This window comes from Monodon monoceros, unplaced genomic scaffold, assembly GCF_005190385.1.
Source record: "Monodon monoceros isolate NGI ecotype Baffin Bay Population unplaced genomic scaffold, NGI_Narwhal_1 Super_Scaffold_19, whole genome shotgun sequence".
In the NCBI taxonomy this organism is placed as follows: Eukaryota; Metazoa; Chordata; class Mammalia; order Artiodactyla; family Monodontidae; genus Monodon; species Monodon monoceros.
The window spans coordinates 73152525-73172660 of record NW_021703775.1 but is presented as its reverse complement, the minus strand read 5'-3'; the positions used below and the strand labels follow the sequence as shown (position 1 = coordinate 73172660).

The 20136-nt window shown below is 34.2% G+C and overlaps 1 protein-coding gene across 8 annotated transcripts in view; it reads right to left on the bottom strand.

Moving 5' to 3' along the window:
• The window catches only part of PUM2 (pumilio RNA binding family member 2), a 92158-nt gene that overhangs the window by 39038 nt on the left and 32984 nt on the right, over positions 1–20136 (bottom strand). For all 8 annotated transcript variants that reach the window (XM_029232808.1, XM_029232812.1, XM_029232807.1 and 5 more), the window contains 6 exons: positions 19787–19956; positions 16635–16905; positions 16296–16389; positions 9466–9591; positions 6613–6755; positions 4784–4913 (listed from right to left, as the gene is read on the bottom strand). In XM_029232808.1, coding sequence (XP_029088641.1) covers positions 4784–4913; positions 6613–6755; positions 9466–9591; positions 16296–16389; positions 16635–16905; positions 19787–19956 — 934 coding nt within the window. The remainder of the gene's footprint in view (positions 1–4783; positions 4914–6612; positions 6756–9465; positions 9592–16295; positions 16390–16634; positions 16906–19786; positions 19957–20136) is intronic.

The window sequence follows — 20136 nt, the reverse complement described above, 5'->3', positions numbered from 1 at the left end:
AGTCTAAATATGTAGCATTTTCATAATCATTCAGTTCAAAAGTTTCTAATTTCTATTGTATTATCTTTTTGTTACTTATCTAAAAGACACAAGAGATTAAAAAAGACATGGTCCCCACACTCAAGAATTATGCAATCTGTAGCGAAAATAATGTACTATAGTCTTAATTCTAAGATGCCACTTATTTTCAGACATGACATTGATCAAATAACTTTCCTTAGGGAGAAATACATAACTCTTCCACTTTAATTTTAACACACTTTACACCTCCAAACATGGTAAAATAATTAAATTAAGAAAACAAACCACAAATAGCTAAATGAAACGCAAGGAAGACAAAAGTAGTAAAGAAAGGAGCAAGTTATGTGCCACAAGAACGGCAAAAAGAATGATTATTATTATTTTTCTTTTTTCTGGCTGCGCCACGCGGCCTATGGGATCTTACTTCCCTGACCACGGATCGAACCCACACCCCCTGCACTGGGAGCGCTGTGTCTTAACCACTAGACTGCCAGGGAAGTCCCAGGAGGAATAAGTATTAATGAACAAGCACTGGGAAAGATTTGGGAAGGCTTCGTGGAAAGGATCATATTAAACGATGAGAAGGAAAGTTAATCACAAAGTATAAAGCAAGGCTTTAAAAAGGAAAATGTAAAAGTATATATCCCAATTTTGCTTAAAATTTATAAAAGTGTATTCTAAACTAAAAGTATTAGCTAGGGCTAAAGGCATAAAAGGATATTTGTCAACAGTATGTGGTCTAGTGTGTTAAAGCATAGGACCAGGACAGTACTGATTAGGTTAAAAGGTATCAATAGTTTGGAGCTATATTAATGAAAATGTTAAGAAGCAGAATGGTATGAACTAACCTGTATTTTTGAAAGGTAACTGAGGGGAGAATAAAAAGATGAAATAAACAGAAGAGATTGGAGGCAGACAGAGTTAGTGGGAGGATATAGGAGAAGCTGAACAAGAATAGCAGAGATGAAAAGAAGTGAACATGAGAGAATAAACAACAACTGGCAAGTCACTGAATGTGGAGCACAAAAGAAAACCAAGAGTTAAAGATGACTCTGAGAATGAAGCCAAAAATTTCTAGCTCAAGGGGATAGCGGGGTTAATAGTGAAATAGGGTAAACAATAAGATAAGCAAATTTGGCAGAGGTGAGTTCATTTTGGACATTTTCAGTTTAAGGAGTGGCAGGAACATATACACGGTAATATCTTGTACAAATGTAGAAATGTGTTAAGTGTTTAGAAAAGAATCCAAGATGCAGACGTAAACTCACTGGTTTACTGGTATAGGAAAGACAGGTGAAAAGATGAAAGTAGTTAAGACTCTTCCACAGAAAAAATATAAAGTATCTCTGTTTTTCCAATATTGAAACTAAGGTTCAAAGAGGAAAGTAACATGGCCAAGGTCACACAATTAATTGGCAGAGCAATATGGCAGATCTGACTCCAAAGCATCTAGTCACTAAAGCCAGAAAGTCTTTTACATTTAAGTGATATACAGAGGAAAGGGAGACTGACAAAAAGCAATGAGAAAGATGGGAGAGCCAGGAGAGTAAAATATCACACAAATGTAGTGGAGAGGAGTTGCAGAAAGTTGGACATACAACAAAGTTGTGTAATACAACAAAGAATTGAGAAAAGTAAGGATGGAGGAGAGGAAGTCATACTTTGGCACTGAGTTACATTAGAGCTACGTATGAAAAGGAATCGTGGAGGCGGGGCTTAAAAGAAGTGTGGGGTAGAATGTAAATTCTGAAAGGTAGTATAAGAGGGGAGCACAAGAGATAAAGCTTTTTAGGATGAAGAGGCAGACTAGCATCGTGGTTATGGAAAAGGAGGTGGCAGAGGGAGAAAGACTGAAAATACAAGACTAAAAAACAATGATGGCATATATAATCAAGCAGAAGGATTGAAAGTCTATAATCAATACAGTACAAGGAACAGGGATTTGATGGATGAGAAGTGAAGGACAGAAGGTGGAAAAGCTAAGGACTGCATGAGATTTGAAGAAATAAACAATTTTCTAAGCAAGCTTTTGTATTAGCTTTATATCTTTAAAACATATAAAGATATAACACATAAAACTTTATATCTATGTAACTATTTGAATAAGGGAGAATTATTTCATCATAGTCCTGGGCAGAATAAAGTATAGAAGGTATTAGAGAAAAGTTTTACAGTGAGGGAATCATATGAACAGTCAACAAGTCACTTAGGCACACAAATATTATTTCTAGTAAAGCCCTTTTTGTGAAAATGATTTTTATATTTTACAGTTGTAAAGGGACTAAATGTTGTGGCTTAGAAGGTTAGGTAAAATAATTTGGTTTTTTTCCCTAAAAGTTTTACCTGCTTTTAATTTTCTCATCACTCTGAAGACGGTCAATGGTTTTTAGATAAATATCGTGTAAAAAGTGGTTTTCTTTTAGGAGTACCAAGATAGAGTTCACTGATGAACAAAACAAAACAAAAAAAGCAACAAAGAGCTTTCTTACAGAATGGAAAGAAGTGAACATAAAAATAAATTTTGAGAAGACCAAAGCTGATAAAATTAATAGCAAAATACCTTGATGTTTTTAGTAAATAAGAACATGAGGTGAATATGAGGAAGAGGAGCAAAGGCATTTATAAGAAATGGGTAATAGGCCCAGCACCAAAAGTCTAAAACAATAAGCAATAAGTTAAAGGGAGAAGCAAATAAACACAGGTCAGAAGCATTCTCTTAAATCAAAATCCTACTTAGACTCTAGTAAGACAGGACTGTTGTACTCCATGACTCTTCTCCCTTTTCTATTTATAGCTAAAACCCAAGAGGAACCCAGAATGGTCTTAGCAGTAGCTTTCATAAACTCCCAGCTCAGCTCTTTTAGCCGTGTTCCATGTCTCTCCACATGCCTACAACTTCTGCTTCACAGTCCATTTCACTAAGGGCTGCTTTTGCCAGGGTCTCTAATCTACAGCAGCTCTGGGAGAGCAGCTTCCATGAAGCAAGTATACAGCTGGGGTAAAAAAGGAAAATAATGGGAATGCCCCCATTCTATTATCATTTGTACTCCAGGGACAGCAATATTAACATCCTTTTTTTCATTCAGTAGGCTAAACAAGATGATAAACTCAGACCTTAGAATTTCAGAGAGAACAGAATGAATGTAATTGATACAGAACTCCTCAAAATAATATACAGAAATATTTAGCAGCATGTAAAAAAAACCCCTCAATCATGTAAGTCAGGATCATTTCCAATGCATTAAACACATCTCCTAAATGATCTGAATAGAAAATTTATCTACAGTACAATTAATGAAAACTGGAACACGTATTTCATTAATCAGTATAGTTGACTCTTAAACAATGCAGGGGTTGGGGCACCAACCCTGTGTGCAACTGAAAATCTGCAAATAACTTTACAGTTAACCCTCCATATCCACTATTTTGCACCCGCAGGATTGAAACAACCACAGATTGTGTAGTACTATAGTACATATTTATTGAAAAAGATCCACATATAAGTGGATCCACGCAGTTCAAACCCATGGTTAGCTGTAATCTACAGCTGAAGGAGTAACTACTCATATACTGAAAGTGAAAAGATGGCGTGCTTGAAAGTCAGTCTTCAGGAATGAAGAGAAATGAAGGAATAGAATGGGAAGTGATGCATTATCTACGGACATTCAAATGTAGCCTTTAAAAACATAACAAGTGCTAACAGATAACTAATAAGAACCTGCTGTATAAAAATAAATAAAATAAAATTCAAAAGAACCAAACATAACAAGTGCTGCTTCATTAGCTTAAGAAAAATATCTTCCTTCCATCTTCCACTGTTTAATATTAAAGTACTAATTTTGTATTTAGTTTCACAAATTTACTTCACAAAAAATGTACTTTGTTGGCCTTTTCTAAAAGTTGTACTGTGGCAACGGGCAGAAAACTTTAGTAAATGCTGATGCCATTAGGTTATAAAAACCAACAGGTTAAAATACTATATAAATGTGCTAAACAAGACTGAGCAATGTTCTAAGTGGAAAATGTTAGCTGTACACTTTTCAACATTAATTAATTAAATGACTAACTATCCTTGTAAGGCAGAAATGGCAAACAGGTTTTGTTTGACATACCACCTAATGGTTTTATTTCTTAAAGCACTGCATTAAGAATTCTGGCCTGAGGGCTTCCCTCGTGGCGCAGTGGTTGAGAATCTGCCTGCTAATGGAGGGGACACGGGTTCGAGCCCTGGTCTGGGAGGATCCCACATGCCGCGGAGCAACTAGGCCCGTGAGCCACAACTACTGAGCCTGCGTGTCTGGAGCCTGTGCTCCGCAACAAGAGAGGCTGCGATAGTGAGAGGCCCGCGCACTGCGATGAAGAGTGGCCCCCGTTTGCCACAACTAGAGAAAGCCCTCGCACAGAAACGAAGACCCAACACAGCAAAAATAAATAAATTTATAAATAAACTCCTACCCCCAACATCTTAAAAAAAAAAAAAAAAAGAATTCTGGGCTACACTCCACTGGAAAGACGCTTTGATTTACACCATAAACAGACTTAAGAAAAAAAGGTTTTTGAGAATTCTAACACATATTTGCCATCCCTGTCATTGTCTCGCAAACAATACTGATTTCAACTATTGGCACCTGAGTTGTAAATAATGCATTGCAGGGTAGGCAAGATTTAAAGACATTTCTTGATTTTTCTCACTCCTCAGTGTGAGAATCTACATTTAACATTTTAAGTCTATTCAAATTTCCACAATTAACCAACTATATACCTGGCATGCCGGTAGCAAGACCCTGACCAAAAGCCAAAGTTGGATTTGCTGCTGCAAGTGATTCAGCTTGCTGCCCTTGCTGGCCCTGATTGGGAGTAAGAGGGCGCTGACCTGCTCCAGCACGAAGAACCTACAAAGGACAAACAATTTCCTTAAAAACGAAATTATAAAATAACAAATTTATCTCAGACAACTCTGTATATATCACAGATAGCCTTTGGATATTCTTCGAACATAATTTACATTCAATGAAATGTCAGTTTACCATAAAAAATACAAATAACGTAACACCAAAAACATAATCTATTAAGCAACATGGTAGAGGGTCTTCAGGAACAACTATTTCTAGTATTTGTGCTCTTTAACCTACCAAAGTAGTATTAAAATGAGAGACAGATATTTGGGCGGTGAGAAGGGAATGGCAAAATCTTACATGAAGACAAAAGTTTAAATTTTATTATTTTCTAAGACTGAAAACTCTAAATTAAGTATAATTATTCAATTAGTCTGGTACGAGATTGTGGTGCAGAGTGAAAACTTCAAATTGAACCAAGTTTTCAGAATTCAGAAGCTTTAATTAAAGTGAGTAAAAAGCTGCTATTTACTGTAAGACCTTAGAGTTAAAAAAGGAACAAAAGATTTCATCAAAAAATGTGAAAACTCTTAAGGCTGGTCAAACTGCTTCGTAATACATAGTTGTTGTAGTGAATATATACACAAGCATGATACACATTAATTTCACAAAGGTAAATACTTAAACAATTTAGGACAAGGGGGATTCATCTTAAGTCCATCCGTGTAAGTAAGCATCACGCACAGGTATATGTGATGTTTAGGCAATGTGATATTTTTATCTGCCCAAAGAAGACACAGATTTAAAAAGAATTTATTAAATGGTGCTGTGGTATAATCTACAAGGACTGAGCTAAAGGACAGCTTTAACAGAATATCAATATAGTTTAAAAGAAAATTCAACTGCCAAGTAACACTATACTTGTCCTTAAGTTGCTTCTTTGGTATAAATATGATAAATTTGGGGCTTCCCTGGTGGCACAGTGGTTGAGAGTCCACCTGCCGATGCAGGGGACATGGGTTTGTGCCCCGGTCCGGGAAGATCCCACATGCCGCGGAGCGGCTAGGCCTGTGAGCCATGGCCGCTGAGCCTGCGCGTCCGGAGCCTGTGCTCCGCAACGAGAGAGGCCACAACAGTGAGAGGACCGTGTACCGAAAAAAAAAAAAAAAAAAAAAAAAAAAGATAAATTTGACAAACAGAATTCTGGAATTTTTATCAGAATTTTTCTTTTACATTTATTTATAAAAATAGTTCCAGAAAAGTGGCTGAAATTTAAAAAAAACCTTAAAAATAAACATTTTCTGTTTTAAGAAATTAAATCTAACCTTTAGTGAAAATATTTCATCTTTCCTCTCTTAAAAACAAAGTACCCAGTAATCTCCTTTTTCTGGTCAGAAATATATTAATATTTAAAATAGCAATTTAAATACCCAGAAGAAAATGAAATGACAATTACTTTGACAGAAACATTATGAGCACACTTTAAGAAGTGATGAAAAGAAAATTTTAAATTGCTAGAGATTTCAAGACAGTTTCAATAATAGAAATGTTGAAGTGGAATACAACCAGTGGAATACAACCAGTCATATATATGACTACTGGAGAAAAAAAACCACATAATCAATATTTGTATGCCAACTATATGATAAGTACTGTGCTACATATTGGGGGAAAAAAAAACACAGATCTTGAATGCAGGGAGCTCATGAAATTTCCAAGACTCTTCAGGTAGTATTTAATGAAGGCAGGCCTATACCTGTTGCTGTCCAGGCTGAGCTTGTGATGCTGCTTGCTGATTTGCTGTGTTGTTTGCCGCAGCTGCAGCCTGCTGCTGAAATAAATTGGCTGGATACACCCCCCACGGAACACCATAATACTGAGGTGGAACCACTGCCGGACCTAAACCCCACATCCCACCCCCCCAAAAAAAATAAAAAAAGTCACTACATTTTATAGATAAATAAGGTTACCATTAGATCATAAAAAAGGGACAGTGCATAAGACTTAGAGCAGATGTCCTTACAATCCTCTACCCACATACAACTGTCTTCGCTTTTCTCTTTTTCCCAGTTTTACTAGAAAGTCTCACTGAGGTATGGATTATTAAAAAAGAAAGTATTCAGAGGTGACAGCAGTCGTCTTAATGAAAAGATGTGAACTAAACTCAAGAAGACCAATGAACTGACAGAACACTGAACCATCTATTCAACACCTATTATTGAATGCTAGTTTATGCATTTGATACTGGCAAATAGGAACATTAAACACCATAGAACTGTAAGATTTCCTATACTCAACTCAGCATTTTCTTTAAAAAGGAATTTTAAAAATTAATAACAAAATATTTTTGGCTTTTAATTTGTAATCTATAACATAAAACTAGGGAAAATGTTGGTACTAAGCTTGCTACAACTGTATTTTAATTGTAAACTGTGAATTTTAAAATATTCTTCATATCTGAAACAGAATTAGTTACAATTCTCACAAAACAATTGAAAATCACGTAAAAACAAATGAAACATCAGCGTCTTTATGGTTAGGAAGATGGAACTAGTAAGTTAAGACAAGAAAGAACTATGAAATATAATCATGGACATAGACATAAAAAAGCAAACCAGGAAAAACCGAATGAATTCTTGCTCTATTCTACTTTATTCAAGATAAAATTTCATTTCTGGACAGTAAATAGTATCACACAATAAGCCCTGCCATTAAACTAATGATTACGATGTCATGTTTCCTGACTGATACATGTCCCTAAATTCCACTGATATGATTTTAGTATATCTAATGTGTATACTTTAGAAAGTCAAACTCTTGGTTTCACTTTGTTTTGGAAGAAAATAAAGCCCAGTGTAACTGACTCAATCACTAAAATGAAAAGCTTTGAACAGTTTAAAGGTAAAATATATTTCTAAAGATGGTTTAAGCACAATCTACAATGAAGACTCTTAAAATATAGAAAAGGATTTATGAAGAAAGGATACACTGTCAAAACAAAACAAAAGAATCAGACATCCATCTAGAACCTCTCTGTCCAAAAGTAGCCGGAAGTCATCTGTGGCTAAACAATTAAAAGCTGGAGAGCCTGAATTAAGATGTGCTGTAAGTATGTAATACACACAGGATTTTGAAGACTTAGCATTAAAAATAAATAAAATAAAGTATCTATTAATAATTTAAAAAATATTGATTACATGATATACTGGGCTAAATCAAACATACTGAAATTAATTTCATCTGTGGTTTACTTTTATAATGTGGTTACTAGAAAAATCTAAGTACATTATCTGGCTCACGTTCTATTTCTACTGAACAGTGCTGATCTTAGAAAGCCTAAGTAAGTTCAGAACGCCAGGAATCCTTATCTCAAAACTAATGACCTCTTAAAGTTGCTTCCTTCAGTTCCACAGATTAAAGATTTTATGTATGTATGATATACTAGCACTTTACATACTAACATCCAGTTAAATAGTACCAGGAAAGCTCACATCTTTATGGAATCACATGCAGATCTATACCAAATCTACTGAATGTGACAGGTTAGTTTCAGTCTGCTAAGATATCAAACAAGAATTTGAAATTAACATTTTTTTCAGGTCTTAAAGTCCTGAGTATAAAAAAAACGCCTATGAAAAGACTAACTGTTCTGCAGTCACAATAATAAATAACTACCAGAAGTGGATTTAAAATTAATTGATCAGTGATAATTCAGTGAACTTATCAGTGACAGCTTAAAGTTATGAAAAGTTAGCCAATGAACAGACTCAACCCAAGGAACACACTTCTATGGTTGACATCTCTCTCTTCCTGCCTTGGTAACCAACATAAATCATGCTTAAGACAAATTCATTCCTGTCTCTGTAACTAACTCAACATAAAACAACCTTCCCCCAAAATCCTATAGAAGATCAGCAAATCACTCTGCTCAGTAAGTCTGTGCCTAACCGGTACACAACTCTCCCTTACTTAAATAAGACATAAATACAGTTTGGTTTAAAAAAATTTTTTTCCCAGCTTTACTGCATTCAACTGACATGTGACATTGTGTACTTTTGGTCTTTACTTCAGATTTTGAGTGGTGGTTATCAGGCTTTGACACTTAATAAGTTCTTTCCACCTCAATCCCACCTTTTTGTCCCTCAGCTTGCCTGCACATTTTAACATTGCTAATTTAACTTTACTTTTTAGATACTCATTCTCTTAAGATCACTGAACCTCTTTACCTTGTACTATCCCTGACCTGGGTATTTATAGCAGCTACCCCCAGTTTATATTCTGAGAAGTAACTTTATTTGCACTGTCTCTGTGGGTAATGGGATCAGTCACAAGAATAAAGATTTGTGGCTGCTAATGTAAGATTTCTGAGACTATAAAACTAAAATGTAAAACAACTATGTACAGGAGGAAACGAGTTATCTGACTTAGGTTTTCTCCTGTAGCATTACAGTCGAAAAATAAACTAACTCCCTGGAAACTTCAGTTCATTCTGGATAAATGTTTCAGTTTTTTCCTAGAAACTTCAAATTGCCCAAATAGACAAAAATAAAGCTTATCCCCAAATTAAAACTAAATCCATAACAAGCAACAAGTATGAACAGTAAGTTACCTGCTAATGTTGCTGCTGCAGCCAATCCTGCTGCAGTATACGGATCAGTCCCTGGAGGAGCAGCACTAATAATATATGGATTTGGCACAAATGCAGCTGGAGCAAGGCCTGCTGAGAATACACCAGCTGTATTTTAAAGGGGGAGAAATAATAAATAAAAAAATATGTATGATTTTCTTCATCAGGTTAAAAAAAAAAACATTTCTTCTGAAATTAGGGTTGGTGGGGGAGGAGAGGGTGTATAATGATTCTAATTCTTATTAACTAAGTGACCTTGGGCATGTAATACAACCTGACTCTGGCGTTCTTTGTTTATGAAACTGGTTTATCACCAGTGATTTTTGTTAGAATTAAATATACATGACTGTATAGTACTAGCATATACACACAATAAATGTTTAGAGCTAGAATTGCTATTGTTCAATAGTGGTTTTTCATTCAATCCTTATTAAGCCATACTGTGAGCTAGGGATTCAACACTGAGAGAGACAGATATGACCTACACCCACAAATCACTCCATCTAGTGAGAAAAACAAACAAGTAAGTTGGCAATTAGAATATAGTGTAAGTGCTATATGAGCACAGAAAGTAGGGGTATCCAAGAAGCTTTTGGTAGGATGGAGTGGGGCTGTAGTGTATAAGATAAAACTGGAGTTATAATCAGAATGAAGACTCATGAAGAGTTTCCTGGGTCATGCTAAGTAGTTTGGACTTTATCCTGAAAATAAAACAATGAAGAGTTTTAAGCAGGAGCGTAAACCCACTTCTGAGTCTAATATATGCCAATATAGATTCGGTTAAGGCTAAGCAAGATTTTAAAATATTCATTTGCGGGACTTATTAAAGAAAGAAGAAAACCACTGGTATTGAGCAGGAATCGGTATGTAGACCTTTTATCATAAGGTACTAAAATATTACTTTGAAAATGTACTGCGAGAGTTTCCTCTTCTGGAAACTAACTGTGACAAGTACAAGGTAGGGAAATAATTAAACAGAATGTGTTTAAAGTTAAAGGAGCTCAAAAAGGTTCAAGTTAAAAGATGATGGTGGGGAGATATGGGCATAAAGCAGGTGGACATAAAACAATTTTTTAAGAAGTATTCAAAAGGTACATTTATCTTAGAATCTAGGTCTTAAAATCAAGATTCAGAAACCTAATTCTAACTATATTATAGTGGCTTTCACATTTTGTGACTGTAACCCACAATGTAAAATACATTTCCCTAGTGTCCATATACACACACATGCCACAAACAAAAATCTCAAAAAGATATTTATCCTTATGAGGTTCCAATGCACTCTATTTTCTATTTAATTTTTCTCTTCATTATTTCTAAAATTACTTAATTTTAAGAAATATTGGCCACAAGCTACAATACTGATTTCAAGCCCAGGCATAGCATGGCCATTTGAAAAATCTGCTTTTAGTAAAAAAAATAAGAATTAAACAGAGGGTTCAACAAAATCCTTGCACTATTTAAAAAAGCATTTGCTCCAAGTTGCATTTTTAGCTATGTCCTAGGTCGAAGGTTTCAAGATTTACTTCTGGTTCCTCTACTGTGATTATCTTTATGACAAGAATAAAGATGTATTGATATCCATGTTCTACTCCTATAACTACAAATCGAAAAGTCGGGGCCTAATTTTATATTCTATATTTTTATGATTAAAAAAGATTGCTTTTTAAAAATGAGATACTATTTAAGTATATAACGTGGAAAGCCAAAGTCCTCATGTAACCTTTACTGGCAGGTGGTTTATAGCCTTCTAAAACTTTTTTTTTCAATTTTAGACATGATTTTAACATAGCTCTCTCCATATTTGTATTACAAAGCAGATAAGAAGCAGGAAGGTTTCAAATATTTGAAAAACAAGGAATTAGTGTGACCTAACGGATATATATTGAACCTTCTGCCAAAAAAAATGAAGAAAACTTAGTTTAAGCTCACATGATTCACTTAGAAATATTTTCAACACATTAGACATCAAACCATATGCTTGTTTGTGTACATATAAATATGTATATGTTTGCATGTATATATACATGTTTTTGAATCTGTGTTTACATATGCACATATGTATAAATGTATACCCTTCTAAATTTTTATATTTATATACATAAACACACACTCATAAATTTTATATTACAGGGTATAACGGTACTTTAATATGCTTTTTTCACTTGCCAATTAACCACAGATCCCTTTCTATGTCAACAGATACCTATCTAATTCATTTGGGGAGGGGGTGGGGGTAAGGCGGGGGTGCTGCGTGGCTTGTCGATCTTAGTTCCCCAACCAGGGATGGAACCCTAGCCCTTGGCAGTGAAAGCAGAGTCCTAACCACTAGACCGCCAGGGAATTCCCTAGTTCATTTTTTTTTATAGCTTCATAGTTTTGTATCCCACTACATAGAAGAAACATGATTTAACCAGTCTACTACAGATATATATTTAGATGAGTCACAATTTTTGCTATAAATAGTGCTGCTATTATTCTTTAAGTATAATACAGCATCATCATATCCTCATGAAAATTCACGTAAATGGACAAATACATATAATTTCTTGATCCATATTTCCAGATTACCCTCCAGGAAAGTTGTACCGATTTACATTACTACCATAAGTATATGAGAATACCACTTACACTCCCGCTGAAATAGGATATTATCAAACTTTTTAAAAGTTGTCAACATCAGAAGTAAAATAAAGCGTTCAAATTTTTTGGTTTTAATCTATAGTTCTTTGGCTATCAAAGAGAAAAAACATATCAAATCTTTTATACCTTTATTTTTTCTCATTAAAATTTTTAATCCATCAGGAATATGACCCAATTATCTCCAACTTATTCTCCAAAGATATTCTTTTATAATTAGTTTGCAATGTCAAGGTTAAAATTACCCCACCACTGCACCCCAAATACACACACACCCATTTCAGAGTGTTCTTGTTTACTGATCGACTTGTATATTTCTAGGCCAGTGCCACACCGTTTTAATCACTGTGGATAATAATTGTTTTGAAATATGGTTGAGTACGTCCACCTCTCATTTTAGTGTTCTATTAATTTTCCGGTTTCACTTTTCTGAGATAAACATCAAAAGCAAACTTTCAAATTCAGAACAAAATAAAAATCATGTTGGGATTCCAATCAATATATTAAATTCACAACTTAATTTAAGGAGAATTGACCTCTTTACAGTAATGAGTTTCCCCCAAAGGGCATGTGTCCCCATTTATTTAAGCCTTCAGAAAAAGTTTACAGTTTCCTTTACATACACCTTGAACTGATTTAGTTACTCCCTACTCCACCCCACATCCTGATTACTATGTGCTATATTTCAGTGTTCGTAAGTTTTATCTTCTGGTTCATTTCCTCCTAGGTGATAGCTAGTTAATTATGAAAGCCACCTATGTCTTTTTTTTTTTTTTTTAAACAAGGTTCTGAAATGGTCTGTTTTCACATCATTTTGTTGTTTCAAGACCTCCGATCTTTGATGACTTAAGTCCTTGATCTCTTAATATTCTAAATAAACATTTTAAAGTTCTTTTCAGAACTTTAAGCTTCTCTTATTTCTACATCTTGGGTGTAAATTCTACTATATGTTATATGACTGCCTTCTGACTGCTCTTTCTTGTTTGCACTGTAATTTCTGTTTTAGATACTATCTTATATGAGATTCTCTTACACTTACTCATCCCAATTGCTAACTACACACCATAAGGTGAAGTCTCCAAACCAAGTCTTTATTAGTGACTTGGGGGTCTAACCCTCCAACCCCAATCCTGGCACTGTGCAGGCCTTCTGCTTATTTATCCCTCTTGCAGCCCGCTACAGGCCTCATAGATTTATTTCCAGTTTACTCCTATGGATCACCTCTCAATTTCCTATCCTACAGAAATTCCCCAGCCATCAAAACAACCCCACGTTTTTCTTTTCTTTCTCTCTCTCTCTCTCTCTCTCTCCCTTTTGAGTGTGGCTCTATTTTAAAACATAAAATGTATTGTATCTATACCTCTTTCTGGTCCAGTCCATGGGCCAAGTTCTAGCCTGCTACCTATTTTTCTATGAATTAGCTAAGAATAAACATTCTAAAATGGTTGAAAATAATAATTTGTAACAAATGAAAATTATACAGAATTCATATAACAGTGCCCATAGTAAAGTTTTGTAGAACACAGTTGTACTCATTTATGTATTGTCTATGACTGCTTTGTGCTATAACAGCAGGGTTGAGTAGCTGTGACTGAAACCATATGACTTGCAAAATTTAAATATTTACTATCTGGGACTTTATAGAAAAAGTTTGTCAACCCCATTCTAGAATATGCACTGTCTGTTATGGTAGTTATTACCATATATAGCTACTGAGCATTTAAAATGTGACTAGTCTAAACTGAGATCTGCTCAAAGTGGGAAAATGCATACCTGATTTCAAAGACTTTATATGAAGAAGAGAATTTAACATTTCTTATTAGTGTTATATTGATTATACTTGAAATATTTTGGATATAATGGATTAAATAAAATATTATTCAAACTAATTTCACTTACTTCTTTTTACTTTTTAAAATGTAGCTACTAAATAATTTTAAATTCTGTGTGGCACATATTATATTTCTCTTGGGACAGTGCTGTTCTAAATGAACTATCAGCCAGCTAAGAGATGACTGAGCAAACCTGGATAAAAGGACTATGATCAACTCTCTGTCTCTCTTCCTATTTAACTATGGAACAAAGATGAAAAGATGGGATCAATTTTGCTAAGTTATGCTTTCTTAGAAATTTCCATTTTATTCAGGTTTTCAAATTTATTTGCATAGTTTCCCAGATGGCTTCACAAAGTTGTTCTAAGTTGTGCCAAATCTTTAAAGATCACGTAAGAAAGAATGTAAATGAAAATACTCCAAGGCATTAAAAAAAGGAACATTTCTAAATTATTTTTATGAAGCAAGTATATTGATATCAAAACTAACAAAAAATGCAAAAATGCACACAAACTTAAAGACTAACTTCATTATATGTTGAGTTAAAAAAAAATCCTAAATAACACATCAGCAAATTAAAAGAGCTCATTAAAATAATTATATACAATTCTTCCAAATCCTAAAAACACAGGAATGCTTCAATTATTAGAAAATATCATTCATAAAATTAATAAGTACTAATTAAGAGCTTTCATAGATACCAATTTAAAGATATAATGAAAGACAGGAAGGCATTTACAATGACAGCAAAAGATAAAATACCAAAGAACAGACTTATTGAGAAATATGCAAACTTACATGAGAAAAACTTTAAAGCAATCATAAACAACACAGAAGCAGACTTGAACAAAATTAAAGATACACTATGTCCTGGATAAGAATACTTAATGTCATAAAGATGTTGATCTTCCTAAGTTAAGATTTTAACCTGATCTGGAAGTAAATAAAAGGATTCTAAAGTTCATATGAAAAAGCAAATAAGAACCAAAAATTTAAAACTCTCAAAAGGAAGAGCAATAATGGGTATCCTAGCCTGCCACATATAAATCATACCACAAAGCGTCAAGAAATAAAAAGTGTTGTACTGGCCCACGAGTAGACAGGAGTCAGTATGTTTCTAACAACGAGTAAGAAGTACTGAAGGACAGGGATACAGAAGGCTGAAGAAAACTGGAAAAAACAGGTCTAGAGTGCATGCTGCTATTAGAAGTCATCTAGAAATGTGTGGTCATCTTTGATTAAAACCAAAAATAAAATTTTGGACCTGGAAAGACTTCTTGGATTGACATAGAACAATACACAATTAAGGGAACAAAACCAACTTAGTATATCCCACCCACTGCCCCCAAACATACTGATGTTGAGAGTGTTCACAACTTTTCCAACCAGGAAATAAATCAAGGTCAGCCAAAATCAGGTGTAAAAACGGTTCCACGAACATGATAAAATAACATAAATCTATACACACACATTTACCAATGTCATATACCTGGTTTTGGTATTGTACTATAATTATGTAAGATGTAGTCATTTAGGGAAAACTGGGTGGGGAATCTCTCTGTACTCTCCTTGCAACCTCATGTGAATCAGTAATTATTTTAAAATAACAACAACAAAAAAAAAACCCAAGACACAAAAACACATACTAATGCCTGAACTCTACCAGTAACACATATGTAATTGTAATAATTCACATCATAGTAAAGACTATAAAGGTCAAAGACTAAATAGCTTAATGAATTAAGGAAGAAAATATTCAAAGAAATTTTCTTGGGATTCCTATTTCCAACCCATTTTAAAAATAAACATTCTGACTTGATATGAACACCCATAACTACACTTGAATTTCCAAGTTTTTAATGCTCTCGACTTCACACTGAGAAAAACCCTATGTGCTTGGACTTCCCAGGCGGTCCAGTGGTTAGGACTCTGCCTTCCAGTGCCGGGGGTGTGGGTTCAATCCCTGGTCGGGGAGCTAAGATCCCACATGCTTCATGGCCAAAAAACCCCCAAAACATAAAACAGAAGCAATATTGTAACTAATTCAAGAAATACTTTAAAAATGGTCCACATTAAAAAAAAAATCTTTAAAAACAAACTTATGTGCTGACAGTTTTTATCAAGTTATACATTTTTATTTCACCAAGGACACAAATAAAAGCCAAACTGTTCTTCCCTAATCTTTACTCTTGCCATGTAATCTACTACTGTTTTATCTCAATGAGATGTTTCAAAAGTAATGAAATAACATCGTTCAATAAATACGAAAGGAACATTCTAAACACTTTAACACAAGATTTTCTAACAGTGTGATCAAAATGGTAACTTATAAAGACTCACCTATATGTGGCTGCTGAGCTGTGGCTAATGCATATTGCTGCTGTTGAGCTGCAGTTAACTGCTGAACTGTCAGTGCATTAGTCCTCTGAAAGAGCTATTAAGAAAAAAATATTTAATACAAAGATTAGTCTCAGAGCATTTCATTTTTGTTTAGAAAGCTAAGAATAGAATATTATAAATACATATTTGAATCACTTTTTCAACTACAAGGACATTTTATTCAATAAAACACTAAACATTCAAGAATACCCCTATTATTTATGTCAATGTCTCATAGCACTTCAGGCTATACTAGTACATAGTCGAGAGGAACTTCTTTAAAGGAGTGGCATGCTTTACCTGCTGCTGGGAGTTGTAGTCGAAAAGGCCTACAGTAGCTCCTGAAGAGTCCATTGGTACCTGATTACCAGGATAGTCAAACTGTAAGGAATCCAGACCAACTTGTTCCATGGCATCTAGATTCTGAGTTTCAGGATTTGAAAATTCTTCAACAAGTGGTTTATTAGCTGTAGGATTAGGAAGAGGCCCCAATCCTTCTGGGGGATTAGTATTGGGGCCCAGGCGCTCAACTACTTCAGTTGGAGAGGCTTGACGACTTCCAGGAGTACGACTAAGTAAACAAAACAGAAATGAGTAAAAGTAACAAGTATGTCAAAAGGTGAAATGGGAAAGTAGGAAAATCATGAAAAAACAAATGGCTGTAAAACACAGAGGGCAAATTAGGCACCCTAGGTCACTAACCATTCCACTTTATCACATTTTTTTCTGTTTAATCTAGCTTCCTCTTAAGAGCTGACATGGTTTCATTATTTAAATATCATTAGTGACCATTGTCCCCGATTTGAATAGCATAAAGATATAACTCAATTTTACAGATAAGGAAATTTGCTAATACTAAAATTTAAGCTTAGACTACCCAAAACTTTTGTCTCAAATCAGACAAAGTGAATCGTAGGTATGAACAGCAGACTATCAAGTGACAAATATGGGAAGGCTCAAAACCAAAACCCACCTACCATACTCCCATCCTGTCTACCAGCACATAATTTCCCTAACATCGTGCTTAATATTTCAGGAAAAAAAACTGGCCATAAAGAATCATATGGCCTCCATGACTTAAGGGTGTAAAATATACAATACGACAGAAAAGGGCAGTGAACCAAGACAGAAAGCTGACTCCTGATTCTATCTTTAAGTATTATTTTGAGCAAATCATTTCATCTTCCAGGCCTCAGTTTCCTTGCTGAGACTGAAGAGGTGACCTTGTGGTTCCAAATAACAAGAACAAAAAGACTATTTGTGAAAACCACCTATGAGCGCTCCAAAAACCATCTTTATCATATCAAATTGTTTCAGCTTAAATCATGAGAATAGAAATGTATAACATATTAATCAAAAATTAAGTATGCACATCAATGAAAAATATAATCCTACACACACAAAAAGCAACTTTCCCCACTGACTAGCCTTCTTAATTTTCTGAAGAAATTTATTAACATTGGACTAAATTTTAAGCACTGACTCTTCTCTTTTTATCAACGTCCTTCGCAGTCTAAACTTTATTTTCACTTTATTTCTTGACATAATTCTCATTTACAGTATCTTTCCTTCTACAGAAATATTTTATATAAGATCCTTTCCCTCACAAGAAACAAGTCTGTTCTGGAACCATCGGTTCATAGTATATTCAAATATAAGTACATTAAATAAATGGCAATAACTATTTTACCTGGCTTTCAACGTCAGTTGTTACACCTGTGTAACTGACCCCAACCTTCAGGTGCTTCACGTTGGGATAAATTTGCTAACATGTACAGAACGTTTCACAAAGCAATGCTTAATTACAAGAATTGTTTTCCAGATATTTAGGCAGACTTACATTTTATTTCAAAATTAACCATTGTCCTTGCAACATCAGAAGAAATTTCAAACTCCTTTCCCCTTTATCCGCACCTAATTTTTCATATGAATAATCCCAAGGCTTGTTTTTCATTCAGAATATAGGGGAAGAAAAAAATAAAACTGAAAGGGTCCTCTTTAAAATCAGCCAATTAAAAAAAAGAAAGAAAGCCTGCTATAGTTCATTCCTTTCAGTTCTACTCCAATAATATATATATATGTTGATGATGTATCAGTTAATGTACATAATAATGTGTTGCCATAATGACCATATGACCACAGCTATTAGTTTGAAATGGTTTTATATTGTTGAAGACAATATTGTATCTGAAACATTTTATAAGCAATTTTAAATACATACCCCAAACTTAAACAGAATAAAATTAGAATGCTATTGAATGTAAAGTTCATATCAATATGAAGAAGTATAGCCTCTCATACAAAACAACTCTAATAGCAAAAAGTAGAGGATACAATAGAAAAAAGTCATTATGCTATGAGTGGTGCTATTTTCTTGCTATAGTTAATGGTGTATTAACACTTCAATTATAAATGTATACTCTGCAGGTTTATAGTCAACTCAGTTTTAAATGCGTATCCTTGACTAAAACATAGATTAAGTAATAGCAGAAGCGCAAAATCAGAATTAGGTCCTAAAACAAACTGAATAGCATTAATTTCTTGTCAAAAGAGGTTTACTGGTTTTGGATGCTTTTTTGCATTTAGAACAGATAGAAACGGCACTGTTTTTAAGAAGCACTGTTAGTCTGCTTTTGATAATTAAAGGCAATAAATGTAAACATGTACCTACAACTCACTGATATTCCATGGTTCACAAGATCGCAAAGAAACAGCTTATTTTCAGGTATAGGCCCCAAAGCATCTGACTACTGAAGTATAAAGTATAGGAAATCAGTATGAAGAAACAACTCCCTGTATGAAGAAACAACACCCTAATATTTAGATAAATGTGCACTGTCTAATCCAAGTCCAAAGCTTAGAAGAAAAGAAACAATTATTTGTCATAAAGAGACAATAAAAAATCTGCAACTGAACTTAAATTCTGAACTTAAAACTAACTTTGGAAGTCTCTAATATGTTCCCCCCCTTCCTAATTTCAGCAAGATTAAGTATTAGCACAAACTCAGAGTAAAAGGGGGTATAGGAAATACAATACAGGGATAGAAGGAAGAGGAAACTCTACAGAAAGGTGCTCAAAAGCAAACCCAAGAAGAGTTTGCCAAGAAAAATCACAGATTAAACCTAAAATTCACTAAATTTTAGCAGGGAGAAAACAGTTAAAATTTAGACTACCACATTAGCAGAAAGGTAACGGCAGCTTCTAACATTATTCCTTCAATGGAATGCATTTGTTTTAGAGACTTTTAAAGAATTGTTTTCTTAAAAAATGGCACATAATCATTAACTAATATTCCTTACAAAAAATTTTAAATCTTCCTCCAGATTAGTACAAGGTACAAAGGGAAATAAAAAAAACCAAAATTGGAAAAATGTCTACTTCAGTCACATCACCTAGTAGCAATAATCCCTAAAGAGATATGCTTTTCTTCTCGAGAAAGTTAAAATCTTACTTAAAATCTTTGCAATCGGCATCCATTCCATTTGGCAAACCTCTGCCATTTATTTTAGAATCATCATCATCTCCTTGTTTAAGATCTCTGTTTTGGTCCTCCTCAAATGGAGAAGCCTTGCCTTTTTGATCTCCTTTCTCAGGTCCATCTGTTTCAGCATCTCTAGTGCCCTGAGGAAAAAGAATCTGTTTGATTCTGAATATTTAATAGAACACAAAAAAAGGCACCATGAGGTGACCTAAAACTATACTATAGTGCATGTAAACAATAAAAACATTGAATCTTATATTAATTTCATAGTCAACTAATTTACAAAAGGCCAAAAAAATTGAGTACAAACCAGTGATTTA